General features: G+C 42.6%; 1 protein-coding gene and 2 long non-coding RNA genes across 4 annotated transcripts; all 3 read right to left on the bottom strand.

The window, feature by feature from the left end:
• Positions 1–13,621: 13,621 nt before the first annotated feature.
• On the bottom strand, positions 13,622–14,199 carry LOC143418461 (uncharacterized). The gene is made up of 2 exons (XR_013098454.1): positions 14,116–14,199; positions 13,622–13,884 (listed from the first exon to the last, which is right to left on the bottom strand). It is a non-coding gene; the product is annotated as an uncharacterized LOC143418461 (long non-coding RNA).
• A 1,079-nt stretch (positions 14,200–15,278) lies between these two features.
• Positions 15,279–17,272, bottom strand: LOC112431954 (uncharacterized). Its single transcript, XM_076883553.1, has 8 exons — positions 17,216–17,272; positions 17,009–17,098; positions 16,733–16,911; positions 16,544–16,637; positions 15,810–16,166; positions 15,597–15,714; positions 15,431–15,522; positions 15,279–15,329 (listed from the first exon to the last, which is right to left on the bottom strand). The coding sequence occupies exons 1-8, from the start codon at positions 17,270–17,272 to the stop codon at positions 15,279–15,281; spliced, it is 1,038 nt and encodes a 345-aa protein (XP_076739668.1).
• Positions 17,273–17,728: 456 nt separating this feature from the next.
• LOC112431955 (uncharacterized) lies at positions 17,729–19,586 on the bottom strand. Of its 2 annotated transcripts, XR_003022729.2 has the most exons (5): positions 19,201–19,586; positions 18,692–18,770; positions 18,384–18,501; positions 18,223–18,291; positions 17,729–18,060 (listed from the first exon to the last, which is right to left on the bottom strand). It is a non-coding gene; the product is annotated as an uncharacterized LOC112431955 (long non-coding RNA). The 2 variants fall into 2 exon arrangements; XR_013098455.1 differs by having other exon boundaries at positions 17,729–18,291.
• Between the last annotated feature and the right edge of the window lie 1,904 nt (positions 19,587–21,490).

Genomic DNA, 21,490 nt, shown 5'->3' on the forward strand with positions numbered 1-21,490 from the left:
CCACCGACTGGTAAAACATCCTCAGGAGCTTCCTGCAGATGTTAAAAGACCTCAGCCTCCTGAGGAAGTACAGTCGGCTTTGGGCTTTTTTTATACAGGTGCTCTGTGTTGCATGACCAGTCCAGTTTATTGTCCACCCACAGCCCGAGGTACTTGTACTTGTTGACCACCTCCACCTCCTCCCCCTCTATCTGAACCGGCAGTGGACCTTCTCTGGACCTCCCGAAGTCCACAACCAGTTCCTTAGTCTTTGAGGTGTTGAGTTGCAGGTGGTTTGTGTGACTCCATGCGACAAAGTTCCTCACCAGACTTCTGTACTCCTCTTCCTGATCATCCCAGATACACCCCATGATGGCCGTGTCATCTGCAAACTTCTGAATATGGCATAATTCAGAGTTGTAGCAGAAGTCAGAGGTGTACAGGGTGAAGAGAAGAGGGGACAGCACAGCTCCCTGTGGTGCTCCTGTGCTGCTGACCACTGTGTCAGACGTGATGTCCTTCAGCCTGACGTACTGTGGTCTGTCGGTGAGGTAGTCGGAGATCCAAGCCACCAGGCAGGGGTCCACCTCCATCCTGTTCAGTTTTTCCTGAAGCATACAGGGCCGGATGGTATTAAAGGCACTGGAAAAGTCAAGAAACAGTATCCTGACCGTGCCTTTTCCCCCATCCAGGTGTGAGTGGGCTCTGTGTAGGAGGTACAGGATGGCATCCTCCACTCCGACACCTGCCTTGTATGCAAACTGTAGTGGGTCCTGGGCATGTTGTACCTGTGGTCGGAGGAGGTTGAGGAAGAGCCGCTCTAGAGTCTTCATAAGATGTGACGTCAGTGCCACCGGTCGGAAGTCATTCAGCTCATTGGGCCGGTTCTTTTTGGGGACCGGGACGATGCAGGATGTCTTCCAGAGGGCGGGCACTCTCCCCAGTCGCAGACTGAGGTTGAAGACTCGTTGTAGCAGCTCCCCAAGTTCAGCAGCACATGCCTTAAGCATCCTAGGACACACCTTGTCTGGGCCTGCTGCCTTTCTGGGGCGAAGCTTCCTCAGTTGCCTCCTGACCTGATCCACTGTGACACTGGGAGATGTTTGGGAGGAGGGGAGGGGGGGAGATGTCTTGCTGCTGATTGGAGGAGGGGGGTGTCATGGTGTCAGGAAGGGGGGGAAGCGAGGGAGGCAGGAGAGTGGGGAGAGGACTCTGTAGTGAGGGTGAGGGTGGGGGGGTTGTGGGCTGGTCAAACCTGTTGAAGAAGTTGTTGAGTTCGTTTGCCTTCTCCACAGTCCCCCCCACTGTGCTTTTCTTGGTGTTGTGGCCTGTGATGGTTTTCACACCATTCCAGACCTCCCTCATATTGTTCCTCTCCAACTTCTGCTCCACCTTCCTCCTGTAGGTGTCCTTTGCTTCCCTCAGGCAGCGTTTCACCTCCCGCTGTGCTGCTTTCATCTCCTCCTTCACTTTGCTCCTGAAAGCCTTCTTCTTCATGTTGAGGACAGCTTTGACTTCCTGTGTTACCCACGGTTTGTTATTAGGATAACACCGTACCGTCTTAGCAGGGGCGACTGTGTCCACACAAAAGTTGAGGTAGTCTGTAAGACAGTGTGTCGCCCCCTCTATGTCCTCACCATGTGGGCTCAGGAGCACATCCCAGTCTGTGGTGTCATAGCAGTCTCTCAGAGCATCCTCCTTTTCTGGGGTCCATCTCCGGATGGAGCGCGTTGTGACAGGCTGCCTTTGGACGAGGGGTGTGTATTGTGGCTGTAGGTAAACCAGGTTGTGGTCTGACTTCCCTAGTGGGGGGAGGGGGGTGGCTCTGTATGCACCTCTCACATTAGCATACAGTAGGTCAATTGTCCTGTTGCTCCTTGTGGGACAATAATAGTCCCTGTTCACTCTATGCTGTGTGTGCGTGTCCTAAATTAAAGGTAAGAACACACACTCTGACACACGGATGCAAATATAAGTCATCTTTATTTATATAGCACATTTAAAAGACATCAAGTGTCGGCCAAAGTGCTGAACAGAGGGATGATATGGTGAAAAGAATTAAAATAGATAAGATGAAAACATCATAGAAACAGTGAGACATCCGTATATGTTTGTAAAAAAATATGTGTACATGCAAATATGCACATATACAAAAATGTACACATTCACACTCAAGCACACATATGTGAACTTAAACTACACGTACACGTGTCTACACATGCAAACATCATCCAATGAGATAAAAGAGCAGAATAGCTGAAACACAATAACAGAGGTGTCAGAGAGATCCTTGGAAAATAGGAGGGGCTTCAGATTGGATTTGAAGACTTCCAAGGATGAAGAGGATTTCATGAAAGGGGGACGACAGCAATGGAGAAAGCTGTCACCTCTAGATTTGAACTGGGAGCGTGGAACTAATGACAGCATCTGACTGGAGGAGCGCAGAGTTCGAGTGGGGCGGTGTGGGCTGAGAAGACCTGAAATGTAACCTGGAGCCATAATAATAAACGCACACGCAACTGCAGAAACCCAGCATTACTGGGTTTCTGCAGCTCCTGGTTTCCTGTTTAATACATTCACACAAGCAATCAAACGCTATGAATCCTTCCACAATGTTTGCAGTCACTTTGTAAAAGTTGTACAAAGGCAGTCACGGATCAGCTCATGATCTGGATTCATTGTGGCTGCTACACAGATACTTCTGGGTCACTTCTCTCAGTTAGGAACCTTCCTCACCAAACTGACTGTTGGACCACACCCCTGGTTTCATGAGAAATTGTTTCAGCCATGATTTCTCTTCCTGTATTTCAGAGTAAAGACTGAAGTGACAAATGGAAGCATGTTTAAAAAACACAATGTGAGAGAGACGTTGAGGTCCTTAGAAGTTACCCTGGGTTTTTCTGTCACCCTGCTAGATGTTACACACCTTGTTATTGGACTGATTTCTACTGCTGGACTACTCCTGCGGAGAGTAACAATACTCTTACTAATTAGCTCCCTTTCACACCTTTGGGGATATTTATTTCTGTGTTTGCAGCGCTGTGAGCCAGAACAGCGAGAGAAAAATCTGCAGCAGCGACGAGCTGAATGCTTACGTGAATCGCAGCAGCTGCTCATGTGCTATGCTGAATTAGAGGATATCTTTGCTCTGGATTTCTATTTCTACTTTTTCATTTCTATATGATTCTTCTTGCATCTAAACAAAGATGATTCAATTTGCTAAATGTTGATGGCTCTTCGTGCTCAGGTGTAAATGAGACGTAATATTTGCTCTTGGTTTGGTTCTCCTGTACAGAACCTTGCAGTACAACAGAAACCTAAAAACATTATTTGTAGTTGTTATTCTTAGTTGTTCTGCTGCCTAAATACCACAGGGTCTGATTATGAAGTTATTGAGCTGCACATACGTTACGACCTGCTTAAGTTCGAGGTCACAGCGTCTGTAGAGCAGCTGGAACATAATGAAGTCTACAAGGTTAAAGTTTTCTCTTCAGTTATTGTTCTTTCTGCTGCTTGGTTTGATGGATCTGAGAGCTTTTGTTTTTATTATTGTTATTATAATTATCATGAATATTTTACTCTCTAGAAGCTTTAAAATAGTGTTTGTGTTTGAAAAAATTGATTTAAGAATTGAACAGAAACATCTGTCCTTCTGAAAATGGCCCAAAGGCACGGAGACAAAGTCAAAGGATGCAACCTGTAACTTTCTCTTCCTTCATGTCAGGACCATCATCCATGATTTATATAAAATGCATATAGCAACAGTAGCACTTTAGTTTGGACTTTATGATTTCTGTAACTGGAAAATATTATTTTGTTTAAAGACAGAAGTGACCGCATAGTTGCAACATCAAAGGGAAATATTAATTAATTAGCATCAAGTATATTTGTTGCTTAAGCGTTTGCACTATAACTTAAGTAGGATTATAACTTTTAAGGAAGGAAAGATTTCAGATATTTAGTTCACTGTTTCAGTTATTTTATATGAAATTAAAACATTTACGTTGGTCAAATATGATGCTCTAAATCAAATAAAAGTTTGAAAATAAATGATGTATTTTTAAATGCTGCAACAAATGTTCACAAAAAGTAACTATAATTAAAACCAGTTAAACAAAATCAAATGTTTGAATCATGCTTAACCAAATGCCAGGCTGGAGAGCTGAACCTAAAGTATACGTAGAAAGATTTCAACATCTGAGCAGTTTTTAATGTTTTTATCACATATAAATGTCACAGCAGTGGGTCCTGGCCCAATGCTTTGTGTTTTTGCTTTTCTTTGACTCTTGTTTTTCTTGCTTTTTGTTCTTCTTATTTATCAGGCTCTCAGTAATCTTAGTTCTCCCTCCCTCAGTGTTCATTTCAGCCTGTGTTTAGTTTCTGTTCCCGTGTCCCACGTTTCATCGTTTCATGTCGAGTCAGCCCTGTCTCTCTGTTTCCTGTGTCTCCCCAGTCAGCCCCGCCTCCCTCGGGCACTCATGTGTGATACAGAGTAATAAACCTGACTACATTTGCTACACTCTCTTTATTACCTGTTACTTTAAAATTCATACACTAATTATGTCTGCCCATCTCTCTAATGTGAAGGTCAAAGGTCAACATCCCAGTGACATAAGAATAATCCCAAAGGGGCAAAGGCAGCGGTTAATTTAGCATAAATAGCATTAAGGGTACAGCAAGGATATACTTTTACCAACCCGTTCTCACTCCCGACGCGTAAAATAATGACGATTTGTCACGTCCCTTAACTTCTCATGCTGACGCCTAAGGTACCCTTCCACCTTTTTATGTGACGCTGTGGGTTGTCAATTCATTCCAATATGAACGCGCTCGCGGCGATCAGAGACGCTTCGAGCAGAGGCTCCAGCCATCCATTTATTCCAATAATAACCCCGTCACGGCGAAACATGACGTCGTGAAGCACAATCTAACTGGAGACCCGGGGACCCTCTCCGCGAACGGGTTTTTCTCCCTAATTTAATGCTTTCTTTTAATGACATCGTTAACATTTCTCAACAAAAACACGTGAAAGTATCACTGATAATTCAACAATAAAATGGCTTCATGTTGTGGCCATCACACAGTGTTTTCCAAACTGATTCACGATCTGAAAGTGCTCAGATTTAACGTACATAATCCTTTGTTAGGTTTATTATTTTCATTTCACACGTAAAACACATTTATAGATTCATTCACCACTCCTGTTAGTTTTGGATGCGCTCGGCTCCAGCCAATCAGACCAATTTACGCAGACGCACTAATCCCGTAACTGCACACTACCCATAATCCTCGACCGCCGTCGCTATGGGAATGAAGATAACAACAGCTTGGTGCTACCCGTTATTCCTTTATTTACTCTAAAATAATAACCAGCGATAATACGAAATTAAACTGGCCCAGTGTTTAATTATGTAATTAAAAATTGCAAATTTTAGTATTTTATTTTTTACAAATTGCAATATTTATCTACAGCGCGCCTTTAGCGACACGTCAACAGATCTTAAGCAAGGCGATTGGATGGTTTTTACTGCAATGCATCTTGGGAGTCGCAGTAAATGTATCTTTCAACTCACGGTCCTGCAGCGAAGTTTTCGACTGGACACGAGGCAGATCCTAGCTAAGTAAGTTGTGATAAACTGGGGGTAATTTGCATGTTCACTGAAATATTAATTTCAGTGATATTAAACTGATATTAAACTTGAAATGTTTTCACAGAGCAGTCTGTGTACCAAGAGAACTACTTCTGCAAAAGTTTATTTAATTTTTTTTGTGATGTATTCTCATGTGTAAGACACTTGCTTGGCCACCCAGCTAATGTTAGTACTGCTCTATTTTAGCAATGTATCTTTTCTGTAATCAATTCAGGTTTTTTTTTAACCCTATTCACGTAATTAACTCAATATTAACGACTTTAATCTCGTAATTGATTTTTTTTCTAAATATGGTGTAATACTGCCTCGTAACATAAGTTATTTCTTTGGTCATAAATTATTTTTGTAATCGTTTCACCAAAACAGACCTGAAATAATCCCTACATGTTCCATTTTCATTTGCAGAAATGACAAAGCCAAAAACCAAACCATGCCCTTCCTGTCAGGCCCCAAACACCTGCAACAGGAAGACATGCAGTGGATGCCTGGGCAGCCTGAACCTAAAGGAGGGATTGAAAAAGAAACAAGAACAGTTTAAAAACAGTAACTGGGCTGCCTCTGTTAAAAACAACAGAAATGCGAGCAGGGTGGTTAATTCAGCCCAGTTGTCAGTAAGTTTAAAAGTTCTGATCTAATAAGTGGTTGGTCTGCTAGACAATTCTTTATTAATCACAGTTGTCAATGTTTTCTTGTATATCATGAAGTAAGAAACTAACAAGACATGTATATACACATAAAATATTAATTTATAAAAGAGCATAAATAAAAAAAGTTATTCACATCAGAATAACATCATCACACTAAAGACATCCAACTAGAAAAAACTTGTTAAAAACTATTTTTATTTAAGCTACTTCTGATTTTTAATTTAATCGGCTATTAACTGAGAGACAAAACATTTCAAGATGGATTTTATCATACATTTACAGGTTTGGTCACCATAAATACTTTTTAACTATCGACAACAATAAAACAACAAAGATGTGAAACTTAAAGGTTTGTTATACATCCGTTTGCTTACATGAAAGACTGGCTGCATGTTTTTCTTTGTTGTTCTTGCAGGTTTCAAAGCTACACGCCCTGGGCTACCAACCAATTCTGTTTCTTGGACAGTTTGACCATAAGGGCCGTATAGTAGGGGACGTGATCACTCAGATCGAACCAGCGGAAGGTGCTGCACGTGACATCCTCATGAAGATGAGGAAGCTTTATGAACACCTTCTGAGAAGTAAGATGTGCTTTGTCCATTATCTGTAACCAGGTGTCCTTATCAGGTAGCCTATCCTAGCTGTCTTTGGGTGATACTCATGGTACACCCTAGATAAGTAGGCAGATCATCACGGGGTACATAGAGACAAACAAGATGGTGAGGATGAGGATAGTTAACAGTCACCAGCTATTCTATTCTACTCTACTCTATTCTGTTCTGTTCTATTCTAGTATTCAGCCAAGTTTCAGACCAGTAACCTTCTTGCTGTGAGGTGACAGCTGTCCTACATGTCCTGTTGCTAACATGAAAATAGTGTTATATCTGCCTTATTACCTCCCCATGTGTCGGTCACATCACCAAAGCTAGCCATACTGAACCTCTGGTGTTACCCACCTGAACAATTTTGTATGTGTGTGTGTGTATAGTATGGTCTTTCACACTCATGTATATACAAATGTAATTTTAAAAATCTTCACAAAAACCAGACCTGATAATTCTCTTCGAGACTTTCTAGTATAACAAATGTTATATAATGTTACCAATATGAACACCAAGATTCTTAAATAACTTATATACTTCTTAAGAGGTCACCTGATTACCTCCCTGAGGTAGTTAGCATCACCATTGTACAAAACTCCTAAGTCACAGTACTAGCTTGAAGTGTCAAATGTTATTCACTACAAAGTCAGGAAAGTAGTGTCATCAGAGGAAAAAGTCATTATCTATCTGGATTTATAGTCACACTCATTAATTTTTTAATGTACAATGTAGAAAAGCACTACAGATGTCACACTACCCCCGAGGGCACTTGTACTGAATGATTTGGGTCAGTGAGTGTGTGAGATGACTTATTTGATGCCAATATTTACCAGTTGTATCTTTAGTAAAACTTAACTGAAAACATGCAAATCACTACTTATTATGTGTTTATGTGTACTGTACATTTTTTCAACCCATTTTAATGAATGTTTAATATTTAAAATTTTTCAGAATTACAAGCTTCACCTCCTGCTAAACGTTCTACACCAGCAGCTGGACCATCCTCTGCTGACAGTGTGGATGCTGGACCAGTCCCAGACCCAGAGGCTCTAAACCAGGAATTTATTCTTCATTTAGAGCCTGAACCAACATCTTCCCTCTGTCAGCCTCCTGCATCCTCCTCTTCATCTCTGCTTCCTCCTGCATCCTCCTCTCCAGCTCTGCTTCCTCCTGTATCCTCCTCTCCATCTCTGCTTCCTCCTGCATCCTCCTCTCCATCTCTGCTTCCTCCTGCATCCTCCTCTCCATCTCTGCTTCCTCCTGCATCCTCCTCTCCATCTCTGCTTCTTCCTGCATATTCCTCTCTGTCTCTGCTTCCTCCTGCATCCTCCTCTCCATCTCTGCTTCCTCCTGCATCCTCCTCTCCGTCTCTGCTTCTTCCTGCATATTCCTCTCTGTCTCTGCTTCCTCCTGCATCCTCCTCTCTGTCTCTGCTTCCTCCTGCATCCTCCTCTCCATCTCTGCTTCCTCCTGCATCCTCCTCTCCATCTCTGCTTCCTCCTGCATCCTCCTCTCCATCTCTGCTTCCTCCTGCATCCTCCTCTCTGTCTCTGCTTCCTCCTGCATCCTCCTCTCCATCTCTGCTTCCTCCGGCATCCTCCTCTCTGTCTCTGCTTCCTCCTGCATCCTCCTCTCCATCTTTGCTTCCTCCTGCATCCTCCTCTCTGTCTCTGCTTCCTCCTGCATCCTCCTCTCCATCTCTGCTTCCTCCTGCATCCTCCTCTCCATCTCTGCTTCCTCCTGCATCCTCCTCTCCATCTCTGCTTCCTCCTGCATCCTCCTCTCCATCTCTGCTTCCTCCTGCATCCTCCTCTCTGTCTCTGCTTCCTCCTGCATCCTCCTCTCTGTCTCTGCTTCCTCCTGCATCCTCCTCTCCATCTCTGCTTCCTCCTGCATCCTCCTCTCTGTCTCTGCTTCCTCCTGCATCCTCCTCTCCATCTCTGCTTCCTCCTGCATCCTCCTCTCCATCTCTGCTTCCTCCTGCATCCTCCTCTCCATCTCTGCTTCCTCCGGCATCCTCCTCTCTGTCTCTGCTTCCTCCTGCATCCTCCTCTCCATCTCTGCTTCCTCCTGCATCCTCCTCTCCATCTCTGCTTCCTCCTGCATCCTCCTCTTCATCTCTGCTTCCTCCTGCATCCTCCTCTTCATCTCTGCTTCCTCCTGCATCCTCCTCTCCATCTCTGCTTCCTCCTGCATCCTCCTCTCCATCTCTGCTTCCTCCTGCATCCTCCTCTTCATCTCTGCTTCCTCCTGCATATTCCTCTCCATCTCTGCTTCCTCCTGCATCCTCCTCTTCATCTCTGCTTCCTCCTGCATCCTCCTCTCCATCTCTGCTTCCTCCTGCATCCTCCTCTCCATCTCTGCTTCCTCCTGCATCCTCCTCTTCATCTCTGCTTCCTCCTGCATATTCCTCTCTGTCTCTGCTTCCTCCTGCATCCTCCTCTCCATCTCTGCTTCCTCCTGCATCCTCCTCTTCATCTCTGCTTCCTCCTGCATCCTCCTCTCCATCTCTGCTTCCTCCTGCATCCTCCTCTTCATCTCTGCTTCCTCCTGCATATTCCTCTCCATCTCTGCTTCCTCCTGCATCCTCCTCTTCATCTCTGCTTCCTCCTGCATCCTCCTCTCCATCTCTGCTTCCTCCTGCATCCTCCTCTCCATCTCTGCTTCCTCCTGCATCCTCCTCTTCATCTCTGCTTCCTCCTGCATATTCCTCTCTGTCTCTGCTTCCTCCTGCATCCTCCTCTCCATCTCTGCTTCCTCCTGCATCCTCCTCTTCATCTCTGCTTCCTCCTGCATCCTCCTCTCCATCTCTGCTTCCTCCTGCATCCTCCTCTCCATCTCTGCTTCCTCCTGCATCCTCCTCTCCATCTCCACATCCTGCATCTCCCTCAATTTCTACGGTGTACACCTCGGATGTCCCAAACAAAAAAAGGACAAGGAAAGGTTAGACGTTATGGTATTGTAAATGTACGAAACACATGACAGGTTCGTTAAGTTTGTTAAGATTTCTTTTTCTTAATTTTTGCATTTTTTCCAGTTTTACAGAACTCATGTAAATATTTCATTTGTTATTTTTCAGAATGCCGAAAACACCGTACACAGAAGATTTTCAAATATGAAGAGATAGTAGACAGGAGAGTTGTAAATGTAAGTAATTTAGCCTGCTGTTGTGCAGATTTGTTTGCGTCTTTGGACTTCCCAGATTTGAACTGTGCCTGACTGACTATCCATAAGCTTTTGTATTTGATGAATCTTCACTAATTCAGCCACTGAGTCAGGATTTCGCTCCAAATAGGAAATTAAATAAGAACAGACCACCTGATACGACCTGGTCATGCTGCCTTCCTGATGTTTACGTTCTTTAAAGTCCTCCTGACATCATGCTCATTATGAGTTTTGGAGGTGGACATGGTCAACACTTTTAAGAGTAGGCATAAGACTTTACTTCTTTATAGAGCTTATAGTTAGGGCTGGTTCAGCTCAGCCCTTAGTTATGCTGTAATAGGACCAGACTGCTGGGGGTTAGTGTCCCCCCCCTCTCTCTCTGTCTCTTTCAGGGTTATGCAGGCTCAGTATTGGTTGAAGATGCAGTCACGTCTCCTTTTACTGAAAACTCTCCCCCTCTCCCTCACCACCATCTGTAAACATACATGTCTCAGTAATGCAGTTCATGCATGTTACTAACTAAACTTCTTCCCTGGAGTTTCTGTGCTCTCTCATCCAGCAGGTTCCGATGGATCGTGGCTGCTGCTGTGGTCCTGCTTGACGTCTGCTTCATATATTAATACTCTCTGACTTGATTTGATTAATTTATATTACAATGAAGGTGTATAAAGCATGACATGAATATAGAAGATATTTCATCCTAAAAAATTGTCATATGTCACAACCTAAATTGTCCTATTTTGTGTGTGGTTGTTGTTTGTTATGTTTTTCTCCTGACAGTGGCAAAGTGTGGGATGACACATGGGAACCTGCGCAGTTTTACACACAGTAAACCAGGCACCACAGGTGGCAGAGATCGCACAGTTCACAGCTTGTAGTTCAGCATAAAAGTTCAAAATAAAATATTTACTATACATTTCAACCAGTGTCTCTGTTTCACTCTCTAATTGTGGCTTAAGTACCTAACATATTCATGAATCTGATCGATCAATAATATCTTCCCTGCACTCGACATCTCATAGTTTTACATATCAGCCAACATTATTGTCTACATGCTCATAAATATAGAAGTGACTTGCTTATTATAACATATTACAAGGTAAAGTAATACTGCACTGCAAGTAACACCTACTGTGTATGGGAGCCTAAAGCAAAGTTAACTGCACCAGTACCAGCTTCAGAACATATTGTATATTATATGTTTCTACCTTTTTGTAATATGTCATGTTTAGATGCAGTGACAATTGCACATTTGGAGTTGTGGTCATATGTGGTTTTTATATACAGGGTATTAAAAAAATTGACATTTTTTGCTATTTTTCTTGTTTGTTTGCACAATATTATTGTGTACATATTACATATGTAACATTATGGTTAATATTATTATTAGATATCAAAGATACAATTTGATTGAGGGTTTTCCTGTCATAATTTCAATAAAAATGCAATTACACACGTAAACAATAGGATCAAAATAAACTTTTAAAAAGTCTGTTGATCAAATGCTGATTTTCAAAACATTCTAGAGGAAAACAGAGATAAAATAATCTGAACAGTAACAGTGATCGTGGATGATGATGGAGGCTTCAATGGATTATTCTGTTTCAATCAATAGGTTCGTATCTATGACAATAATTTGATAAGTTTAACAGGTTGGTTTAGGCCTGGCAAAAAAGCAAATATTCACAAACTTTTGTTTTTGAAGAATGTTGATCTTTTTTGGGATGAAGCTATCTGGCAAAATGAGACAGCCCTTTAACCTCATCTGTACGTCTATCATGTGGCTGTGGTACTGGATTTTGGTTAGATGCATATGCAGGTTACAGCTGGGGAATGGCAGTATGTTGTGGATTGATTTGGCATGTTCAACCACTGTTACACCAAACTCTCTCACTTATAACATGATCAAGGCCTCTTACCCAGTGTCATGGATTCTCTGTAGTTTTGGGGACACGGGGCCAAAGTCTGAGGCAATAAGTCAGATCAAAGAAGGCAATGATTCTAAAATGGGAGTTTACTTATGTCATTGTATATATCCAGGAATATGTGCCAGAGGATAGTTGTCATGAAATCAATATTAAATCAAAGTATTCCTTAATTACCACAGCTGACACGAGTTCTCCATAGCTGCCTGCTGTCTCAGGATCTGTCTCCAAAAAGGACCAGGGAGCGCTAACATGTTATGTTCTAAACTGATGAAGAAAATGCACATTAAACATAGTATAAACTTACTGAGTGAAGTAATGTCAAGAGGATTCCTTTAGCTCCTATTGGGTTGGTTCCTTGATCAATGCAATACAGAATCATTAATCTGGTTTTATGTAATGTCCTCAAAACATGTCAAAATGAGGCTCACTAGTCTGTGTGGCCTCCACATGCCTGTATGACCTCCCTACAACACCTGGGCATGCTCCTGATGAAGTGGCAGATGCTCTCCTGATGGATCTCCTCCCAGACTCCAGGACTAAAGCATCTGCCCACTCCTGGACATTTTGTGGTGCAGTTGGTGGATGGAGCGAGACGTGATGTCCCAGATGTCCTCAAATGGATTCAGTTCTGGGGAATGGGCGGGCCAGTCCACAGCATCAATGCCTTCGTCTTGCAGGAACTGCTGACACACTCCAGCCACATGAGGTCTAGGATTGTCTTGCATTAGGAGGAACCCGGGGCCAACCGCACCAGCATATGGTCTCACAAGGGGTCTGAGGATCTCATCTCAGTACCTAATGGCAGTCAGGCTACCTCTGCCGAACACATGGAGGGCTGTGCAGCTCCCCAAAGAAATGCCACCCCACACCAAAACTGACCCACTGCCAAACTCATGCTGGAGGATGTTGCAGGAAGCAGAAGGTTCTCCACGGCGTCTCCAGACTGTCACAAGTGCTCAGTGTGAACCTGCTTTCATCTGTGAGGAGCACAGGGCGCCAGTGGCAAAGTTGCCAATCTTTGTGTTGTCTGGCAAATGCCAAACATCCGGCACGGTGTTGGGCTGTAAGCACAACCCCACCTGTGGACGTCGGGCCCTCATACCACCCTCATGGAGTCCATTTCTGACCGTTTGAGCAGACGTGCACATTTGTGGCCTGCTGGAGGTCATTTTGCACAGCTCTGGCCTTTCTTTCCTACCCCACAGTACCTTCCCTTACCATTTGTTTCCTACTCTTTTACTTCTTCTTTGATCACGGTTGTCTTTCTAGATAAGCAATTTCATTTGCTCTGGGGCGAGTCACTGGCTCGGGTGCATTCTGGGACTGTCAGTTCACCAGTGTGCTGGCATGCTTCTTAACAAACACACCACTACAGCAAACATCTCAGTTGTACTTGTTGATTTCTTCGACAAAACACTGAACAAAAAATTTACTTGTGAGTGTGCTGCCTGGTGCTTTTAAATTTTGTGATAATTTGAGCAGCCCAGAAAGCATCCCATAAATTAAATTATGTTATCGTATCTGAACATGTACACTAGTCATTAAATTAGATGGGAAATAATGATTCAGGGTAAACAACTGCACCAAGGGAATTCCATTTTTCTTCTCAAAATGTAAAATGTCTGTTGAAAAATCACATTGAACAGAGATGTGATTAACTTTTTATTTTACCAAACATAACATCAATGATGACACAATCAGTCTTCATCAGAAGTGCTCAAATCACTCTCAGTGGCATCGTCTGGAATGTCCTCCTCCTCCTCCGAGTCCATTTCCAGGAGTGGTTGGTGGCTGAGGATTCTCTTGTACACGTCCTTTACTTTGAGCATTTCAGCTTTCAGTTCACTTTGTTTTTTTAAAACCAGGCTACAGAGTCCCTTCTGTGCATCCTCCGACATGCCAACAAAGGAGGCTGTAAAAAGAACAAAACAAATAAATGAGAAAAGTAAAAAAAACAAACAAAAAAAAACATCACCTCATAAACACAAGGAATTAGGATGCTGTAATTAAACATTTTTTTAAAAGGGAGAAGGCAGTGTTAGCTAGCAATCTAGATATAGGTAAAAGATCCAGTAAGACTTTAGCATCTGCTCTTATTTTCAATCGATTCATCAAAAAATTAATAAATAAATAAAGTGCTTACAGTCTGAGGAGATTGTCCCCAACACCACAGAACGCATTCGCAACACTGTCCAGTGATGCTGCATCTCCCTGCAGAGCATCATCTCCTCCTCTCTCAGGCGCCTCACAGCCATCACCTTCTCAAAGACCTTTCTCTTTGTCCGGAGGTCAGCAGCAGCTACAGTTTAACAACATCAGATGGGAAAACATAGCAGCATATTATGATTCAAGAACAAAACATTCAACTACTGCTCAGATACTGGGAGTTTGTTTAAAAAGGATATTTAGAAATCAAGAGCTTACGTTCACTTGTGCTCTGCCAGGGCCAAACGTCGCTCTGCATGAGGGCATCACTGGATACGATTTGCTTTGTTGGTTCAGCGAGCTTGTTGTAGTCGTCAACAGCAGCCGCCAAGCGTTTCTTCTCAACTAAGATGACCTTGCGAATTCTGTGTCGCCTCTTGTTGCTATCTGTAAATAAGCATAAAAAATTCACACCTTCACATAATGTATATAGTTACATTTTAATCTACACTCATCAATTTGTTTGCTGGAACAAATCACATCCAGCTTAAACAAACCTGGATCTGATTTTATTCTGTTTACAAAGTAGCTGCACAAGCTGTACAAACTCAGCATCAAACGGTCTGTTTCAAAGAAACTGGGACGTACCATTTTGTCTGTAAAGACTTTGTGTTCGCACTCTGATGATGACGACAAGCTCCTCTATTCGTGCCTGCAACGCTCCAAGGCTGCCATCAGTTTGATCACTTTCTAAGTGAGAGGAATATTAATCAGAGCACAGGATGAGTAACAGTCACCAAACTACACTGGACTCTGTAATCACTGACTTGATGACATTCATTATAAGACATCTGGAGCCTTCATGTGCTGCCATCTCATGATAATCATGAGATAACAAGTATGTTGGTGTTCAGGTTTATAAAACCAACTAGTACGACATTATTTCAACCCAGGTTCTATCCAATTTGATGAAACGCAACAACTCTGCCATAAATTTGCTTTTCCAAGGCTTATTTTTCATTGTTTGTTGACACTGTCAGAAAGATCTTAACTCTAAGTTCTTTAATGAGGCCATGGTGGGTCCTATTGTTATACATGAGTGCATTATATTGAGACTCACCTTCAGCCCATTGCTGCAGTGTGTCGTCATCCACACCCAGCTCATTTCTGCTCGCATTCAGGCTCCACTTGTTCTCTAAGGATCCTTATGATCTAAGAATGCATTCATAAATGTCATTCATATTGACATTAAAAGAGTACTGGTGTTTTCCCCCCATTACCACACACATTAAAATGGGTGTTGAAAAAATGACCTTTAGATATCGCTGGCTCAAAGTGCGGCCCAGTTGTTCCACTTTCCTTTTGTTCCACCCCAAAGCCAGGAGGGTCAGCATGTCTGTTCGCCCTGCATTTCAGTTAGTATACAAATAAGAATGAATGAGCAGGAGACTGAGTGGAATCTCAGACACGGACACACACCTGCTTTAGACATGTACTTCGTTGTGATGGCCGCCCTAGACAGGAAACTGTTTACTTGTTCCACCTCTTCTCCAACTGTTGAACCGGCCCCATCCTGAAACGCACCTCCCCATTTGATCTATAGAAAGGAGGTCACAATACATGACTGCTGAATTCATTCAACCTTATAACAAAATGTCTCAAACTAATCCAAAACTACAAGCTGCAGTATACCTCGCATTTCCAAGTGTGAGCCTTTGCATGCATGACGGAGAGAAGAGGAAGCATTGACAAGAGGTTCCTCAGCTCAGGGCACTGCTGAGCCACCTTGGTTAAATAGGGGAAATATTTACAGGCCACATCGGAGCAAAGGAACGTAATATGTCCTGGGACGCTAGCTGCCAACTTCCTCTGGAGAAAAAGGGGGTAAGCAAAGATCTCCCCTCGAAACATGTTCAATGCAGCTAAGAGGACTCCGTGGCGACAAACAGCTATTTCCATGCCCTCCTCATCCAACTTCCCAGTGGACTTTTTGGACGACTCCTTTGCTGCAGTCCAAGATGAAGATCCGCACAACCCTTTCCCCGGGACCTATACACTCAAAGATTTTAACATAAAAGACATGACATGATGAAGCCCTATCAGGGACAAACTTTTTAAAACAAATGCATAACAATTAGCTGAATTAGCCTCGAGTCACACAAGACCTCAGATCTCCCCAGGACAGCACTGATAACACAAAATAAAAATCATGTTGTTTTTTTTAAATACACATGGTGACAAAATTAAGTACACATTAAGATAAAGTAAAGTAAATAGTATTACGACAACACCAAGAGAAAAATAAAAAAAAATATCGACCCATCCATATATGTCTACACACACACACACACACGTAAGTGTATATGGTTACGGCATTAACGTCATTTTAACAAGATTAACAGCACTAATATATATGTGTATCTTACATGATTTGTGTGTCTCTGGATGTATTTCACAAACTCAGCAACTTCCTCATCTTTCTCAATGAAGACACCTTCAAAGTTCCCCTGCTCTGAAGTGCTGAACGAACACAGTGACAGTTGTTTGAAAAGAAACATTAAAATACATTTTTCTACAAATCCATATTTGACTTATGTCCACAATGCATAATGTACCTTGCATTAGACTGAAAGCGATAAAGCTTGCGGTTTCCATCAACTGAGACGGCAAGCATGTGTGGAGTGCAGGCAGGGCAGCTAAAGCATGGCTCCTTGCACATCCTGTCCACCTCAAACTTTACAGCACTCCACTCCAAGAAACTTTTACTGAAGGCATCAGCTGATATTCGGCCATTCTTTTACATAGAGGACATACAACAGAATATTCAAGGACAGTCATCATAAACATTGATTTGCACAATTTCCTTAAACTTGGCAAATTTAGGAACTCACCCTTCCAAAATGGGCTGTTCGTTCATCCAGCATTTTGACAAATGCCTTAAGTGACATCCCTGGTGCAGCCTTCTTAATGTCATAGAAAGACTGAAAGGCATCCATTGAAAACAGGGTGCAGAAATTTAAGGTGCCAGGCCAATATCCACTACCCAGGATGTCCTTAACTGAGGGGGACCACATTAGGCCACAGCTGGTGCAGCTCACCACTGGCAGTGCAAGGTTATAACGGCCTTTAGAAAGGATAAGGATAAATTCAGTCATGGCTCAAAGCATTCATTTTTTTCATGTTGTTTTCAAATCGGTCTGGTAAATCCAAATGACCTTTGACAGGTGCCCACATATACTGCGGGCCGAGGGTAATTAAAACAAAGATAGCAATGCACAATTTGCAATAAAACCTCCAAACACATCTATTGTGTATGTAGTGTGTGACAAAAGGGCAACTTACCATTTATGGTTACAAGAGCCACAATTGCGCCGGGTGAAACCTCAACGTTACCTGCTGGGCAGTCACACACAGTCTGGCCTTTGCACAGGCAACAGCCGAACTAACATTAAAACACACAATATATATAAAAAGAATTAGAAATTAACTGATACACAATAAATATACAATAACAGCACCCACTCATACTCATACATAGCAAGAAATGCACAAGACTTAAAAACTGTACCTATTGGCTTGTGAAACTCTGATGAAGGCTGCAAAAACCCTCCTGTTACTGCCTCTCTGCTGTGCAGGACAACGCGTGTGTGAACTGCAATATCACAGTCAGCACAAAGGAATGGAAGAGACAGGCAGTCCAGGCACCTCACAACTACTTGTTTGCCACACTGACACACACGGTGTGACTGTGGATCCAGAGTAGCTAACATATTGTCTATAAGACAAGGCCTGGCCTCTTTCCACTTTTGCGAGGACACCATATTTCTGATCGCCCAGTGAGTAGCAGCTGACTCAGACGACGTCTCACAAGTCATGGCTGCGTCCTCTTCTCCATCCTCCAACAACTGAAGGAGCTCCTGACGAAGCACCTCAGTTCCACACACTAACAGAAAAAAAATAAAGAAAGGAAGAAACTCTTCCACAAAGTGAAAAACACTCTGGGCAGTATGTTTCTTAGGACTCCACAAAAGCCCTGCATAACTCAACTATAACAACAAATATAAAAGTAAACAGAAATCACAACATATACAAGAAGGTAAAGTACCTTTTGTTGGGTTGACACTGGCAACATAACCAGGTTCTTCACGTGGACATTGATGCTGCTCTCTGGACACTGGGGGGGGGGGGATGAAGAATATTTACTTACTGAAATTCTTTGGTGAAAACAAGTTGTGAGATAAAATCAATGGTTGTGTGAACACTGACCACGTGGCATGCAACTAGTACTTCGACTGGTTGATGGTCTTTGAGGAATAAAAGCTCCCTGTCTGTCACGTGTTTTCCAGCGCACTGGTCTTGGCTGAGGTTCACTCTGTGCATCATTCTACGCAATTAACAAGGAAAAAAGGGAACACCTAAAATACAGTCCATGATTAAAGCAAAGATTATCAAACATCTTAAGTTAACCAACTTAATTTGACATAAACTTTAAACAAAAATTCAAATAACATAACGTTTACTCCGTACAAAATATGTGTTCCCTCTTTAACAACTGTTTCCACTAAAAATGTTACCTGCATATCTTGAAGGAGTTCGTCAGCAGCCTGAAGCTCTTCCTCCAGCTCGGGATCCTCTGAATCACTCATTTTCAAGCTAAAGAGGAAAGAGATTTTTGCAGAACTCAGTGACATAAACACATAACTAACGCAACTCAAATGATTTTCAGTCTTGGCGCTCCGGTTAATGTTAGCAATTAACGTTAGCATCATCAGTTTGTAAAGAGCTAGCAGAACTCTTAGCGCAAAAACTGCTTTGCGCACCATGTGAGGGTATTTTGCAGCACACAAGTCCTTTAACGTTTGTAATAGATTTAATCCATCATCGTTGGATTAAATGGCTAATGCTGCAGTAGCCACGTGTAGTCGTTACCTAGCAAGCATGCTGACGGTAGCTGTAGCCATTTTTAAATACATTACACCGTTTCCGAGATCAGTCACCTCTGTTTGTTTGAAGCGTTTATGAAAAAACTAACTTTGAAACACACATCAAGGTATTATGTTAAATATATGTATTTTTTACATACCTGCATTAGAATCAATCAGTTCCGCCTCATTTTCTTATTCTTATAAATGGTTCTCTCCGTTCTCCCGTCAGCCTTTGCTTACACAGGTTGCGTCTGATTGGCTGGAGCCGAGCGCATCCAAAACTAACAGGAGTGGTGAATGAATCTATAAATGTGTTTTACGTGTGAAATGAAAATAATAAACCTAACAAAGGATTATGTACGTTAAATCTGCGCACTTTCAGATCGTGAATCAGTTTGGAAAACACTGTGTGATGGCCACAACATGAAGCCATTTTATTGTTGAATTATCAGTGATACTTTCACGTGTTTTTGTTGAGAAATGTTAACGATGTCATTAAAAGAAAGCATTAAATTAGGGAGAAAAACCCGTTCGCGGAGAGGGTCCCCGGGTCTCCAGTTAGATTGTGCTTCACGGCGTCATGTTTCGCTGTGACGGGGTTATTATTGGAGTAAATGGATGGCTGGAGCCTCTGCTCGAAGCGTCTCTGATCGCCGCGAGCGCGTTCATATTGGAATGAATTGACAACCCACAGCGTCACATAAAAACGTGGAAGGGTACCTTAGGCGTCAGCATGAGAAGTTAAGGGACGTGACAAATCGTCATTATTTTACGCGTCGGGAGTGAGAACGGGTTGAGTTGGTGTACGGCGAGCTGTGAGAGGACAGAGATGGAGAACGCACATTTAACTCTTTAACAGGAGATACGTTACGACTAACAGACGACTGCTGTCTACATGATGTCTTTGCAGCCCTTATGCTACATGTTACACAACTTTTCTTCATGCCAACAAGACTGAGGTGCCACATAGTCGACACATACAGCTGATTATGATGCATGTTTTACTATTGCTATGTTCACATCATCTGCTTGGCTTTATTACTGAAAGCCTGGAGATCCTCTGACGTGTGCATGGCTGATGTGAAGTATGATTAGTCCTACATGACATCAACAGCAGAGGCAATGAAAGCTTTGTTGTTAACAGGTTGTAGGTAAAGTCAAATGTCTACTTCTACACTTGTGTTGGGTAAAGTTCTTCTCACTGCAGCAGATTTATATCTGTGCTTTCACAGGGCGTGATGTGGAGCTCAGCGCTGAGGTGCAGGTCTCCTTGGAGACGGCATCCTGGCTGAAATATTATCATGCTTCCAAAACATTTCAGCTTTTATTTTGAAAGAAACAAGACTTGAAAACGAGTCCCCTTCTTCCTCTTTGTCTTTGTTCTTCAGAGGAGTGTCACCTGGACAAACTCAGGGCTGTTCTAGAGCCTTTCTTATTATTTGACTCCATAGAAATAAAACTGAATGGAATCAAACAAAAACTCCCAAACAGCTAAAACACTTTGCTTTATTCTCTTTTTTAACAAATACGTTGAAGTCCATCCACAACAACACAGCTGAGATCTCCTTTGTAATCAAGTGTTTCCATCCTTTGTACAGATCTGCATACAAAACAATCATTTACGTCCCACAGAAGTCTAGTTACACGTAACTATACAAGAACTGGTGAATGACAGAAACATGAGACACATGATCACAGGTGATAACAAAAAGAGAAAGAATTCATGTGTTAGTGATGTTTTTCAGCCCTGATGGCTCATGTTGGAGAAACAAGCTGAGGTACGTGGAAAGTTCACACACACAAGTGGGCGTGAGCGCACACACAGAGAGAAACACAACTGAAGCATCTGTTTGCTGTTTCTGCTTTCATCATCTCTGCTGCTGTGTCAGGCTGGGGTCTCTCAGTGACGTGGTTGAGGTGAAGTATGACGAGTATCCCTGATTCAGTCCATCGAGACAAAGGGCAAAGAAAGCTGTTGTTAACAAACTCTATGGTGATGTGGCATTTAGCTCTGACTCTACGCTCTGCTGAATCCTTTGAACCTGCTGATCAGTAAAGCTCTACGTGCTGCAGCAGATTGACCTCATCTGTGTTCACAGGTGTGGACCTCAGCGCTGAGGTGCAGGAGACTTTCATTCAGTTCTCCCTGCAAACAGCATCCAGCCTGGAAATACTGTCATCTTTCCCAGAAATGGTGCTCTTATCTCAGAGAAGAAGTCTGATGTAAATAACTGCAATCAACATAACTGCAATCAATAATGCCAACACGATGACTGTTCATAGCTCCTGCTTTGAAATACTGAACTTAAACATTGACCTGATGAAAGATCACAATTCACAGTGGCCCACTGTCAGAATCATTCTGAATATAAACTCATCGAGTTAATCTGAACCTTTCTCAAATGTGCTGTGAATAAATGCTGCTGCAAGCCACTGTGGGAAAGCTGT

The sequence above is a fragment of the Maylandia zebra genome, linkage group LG4 (assembly GCF_041146795.1).
Source record: "Maylandia zebra isolate NMK-2024a linkage group LG4, Mzebra_GT3a, whole genome shotgun sequence".
Lineage (NCBI taxonomy): Eukaryota > Metazoa > Chordata > Actinopteri > Cichliformes > Cichlidae > Maylandia > Maylandia zebra.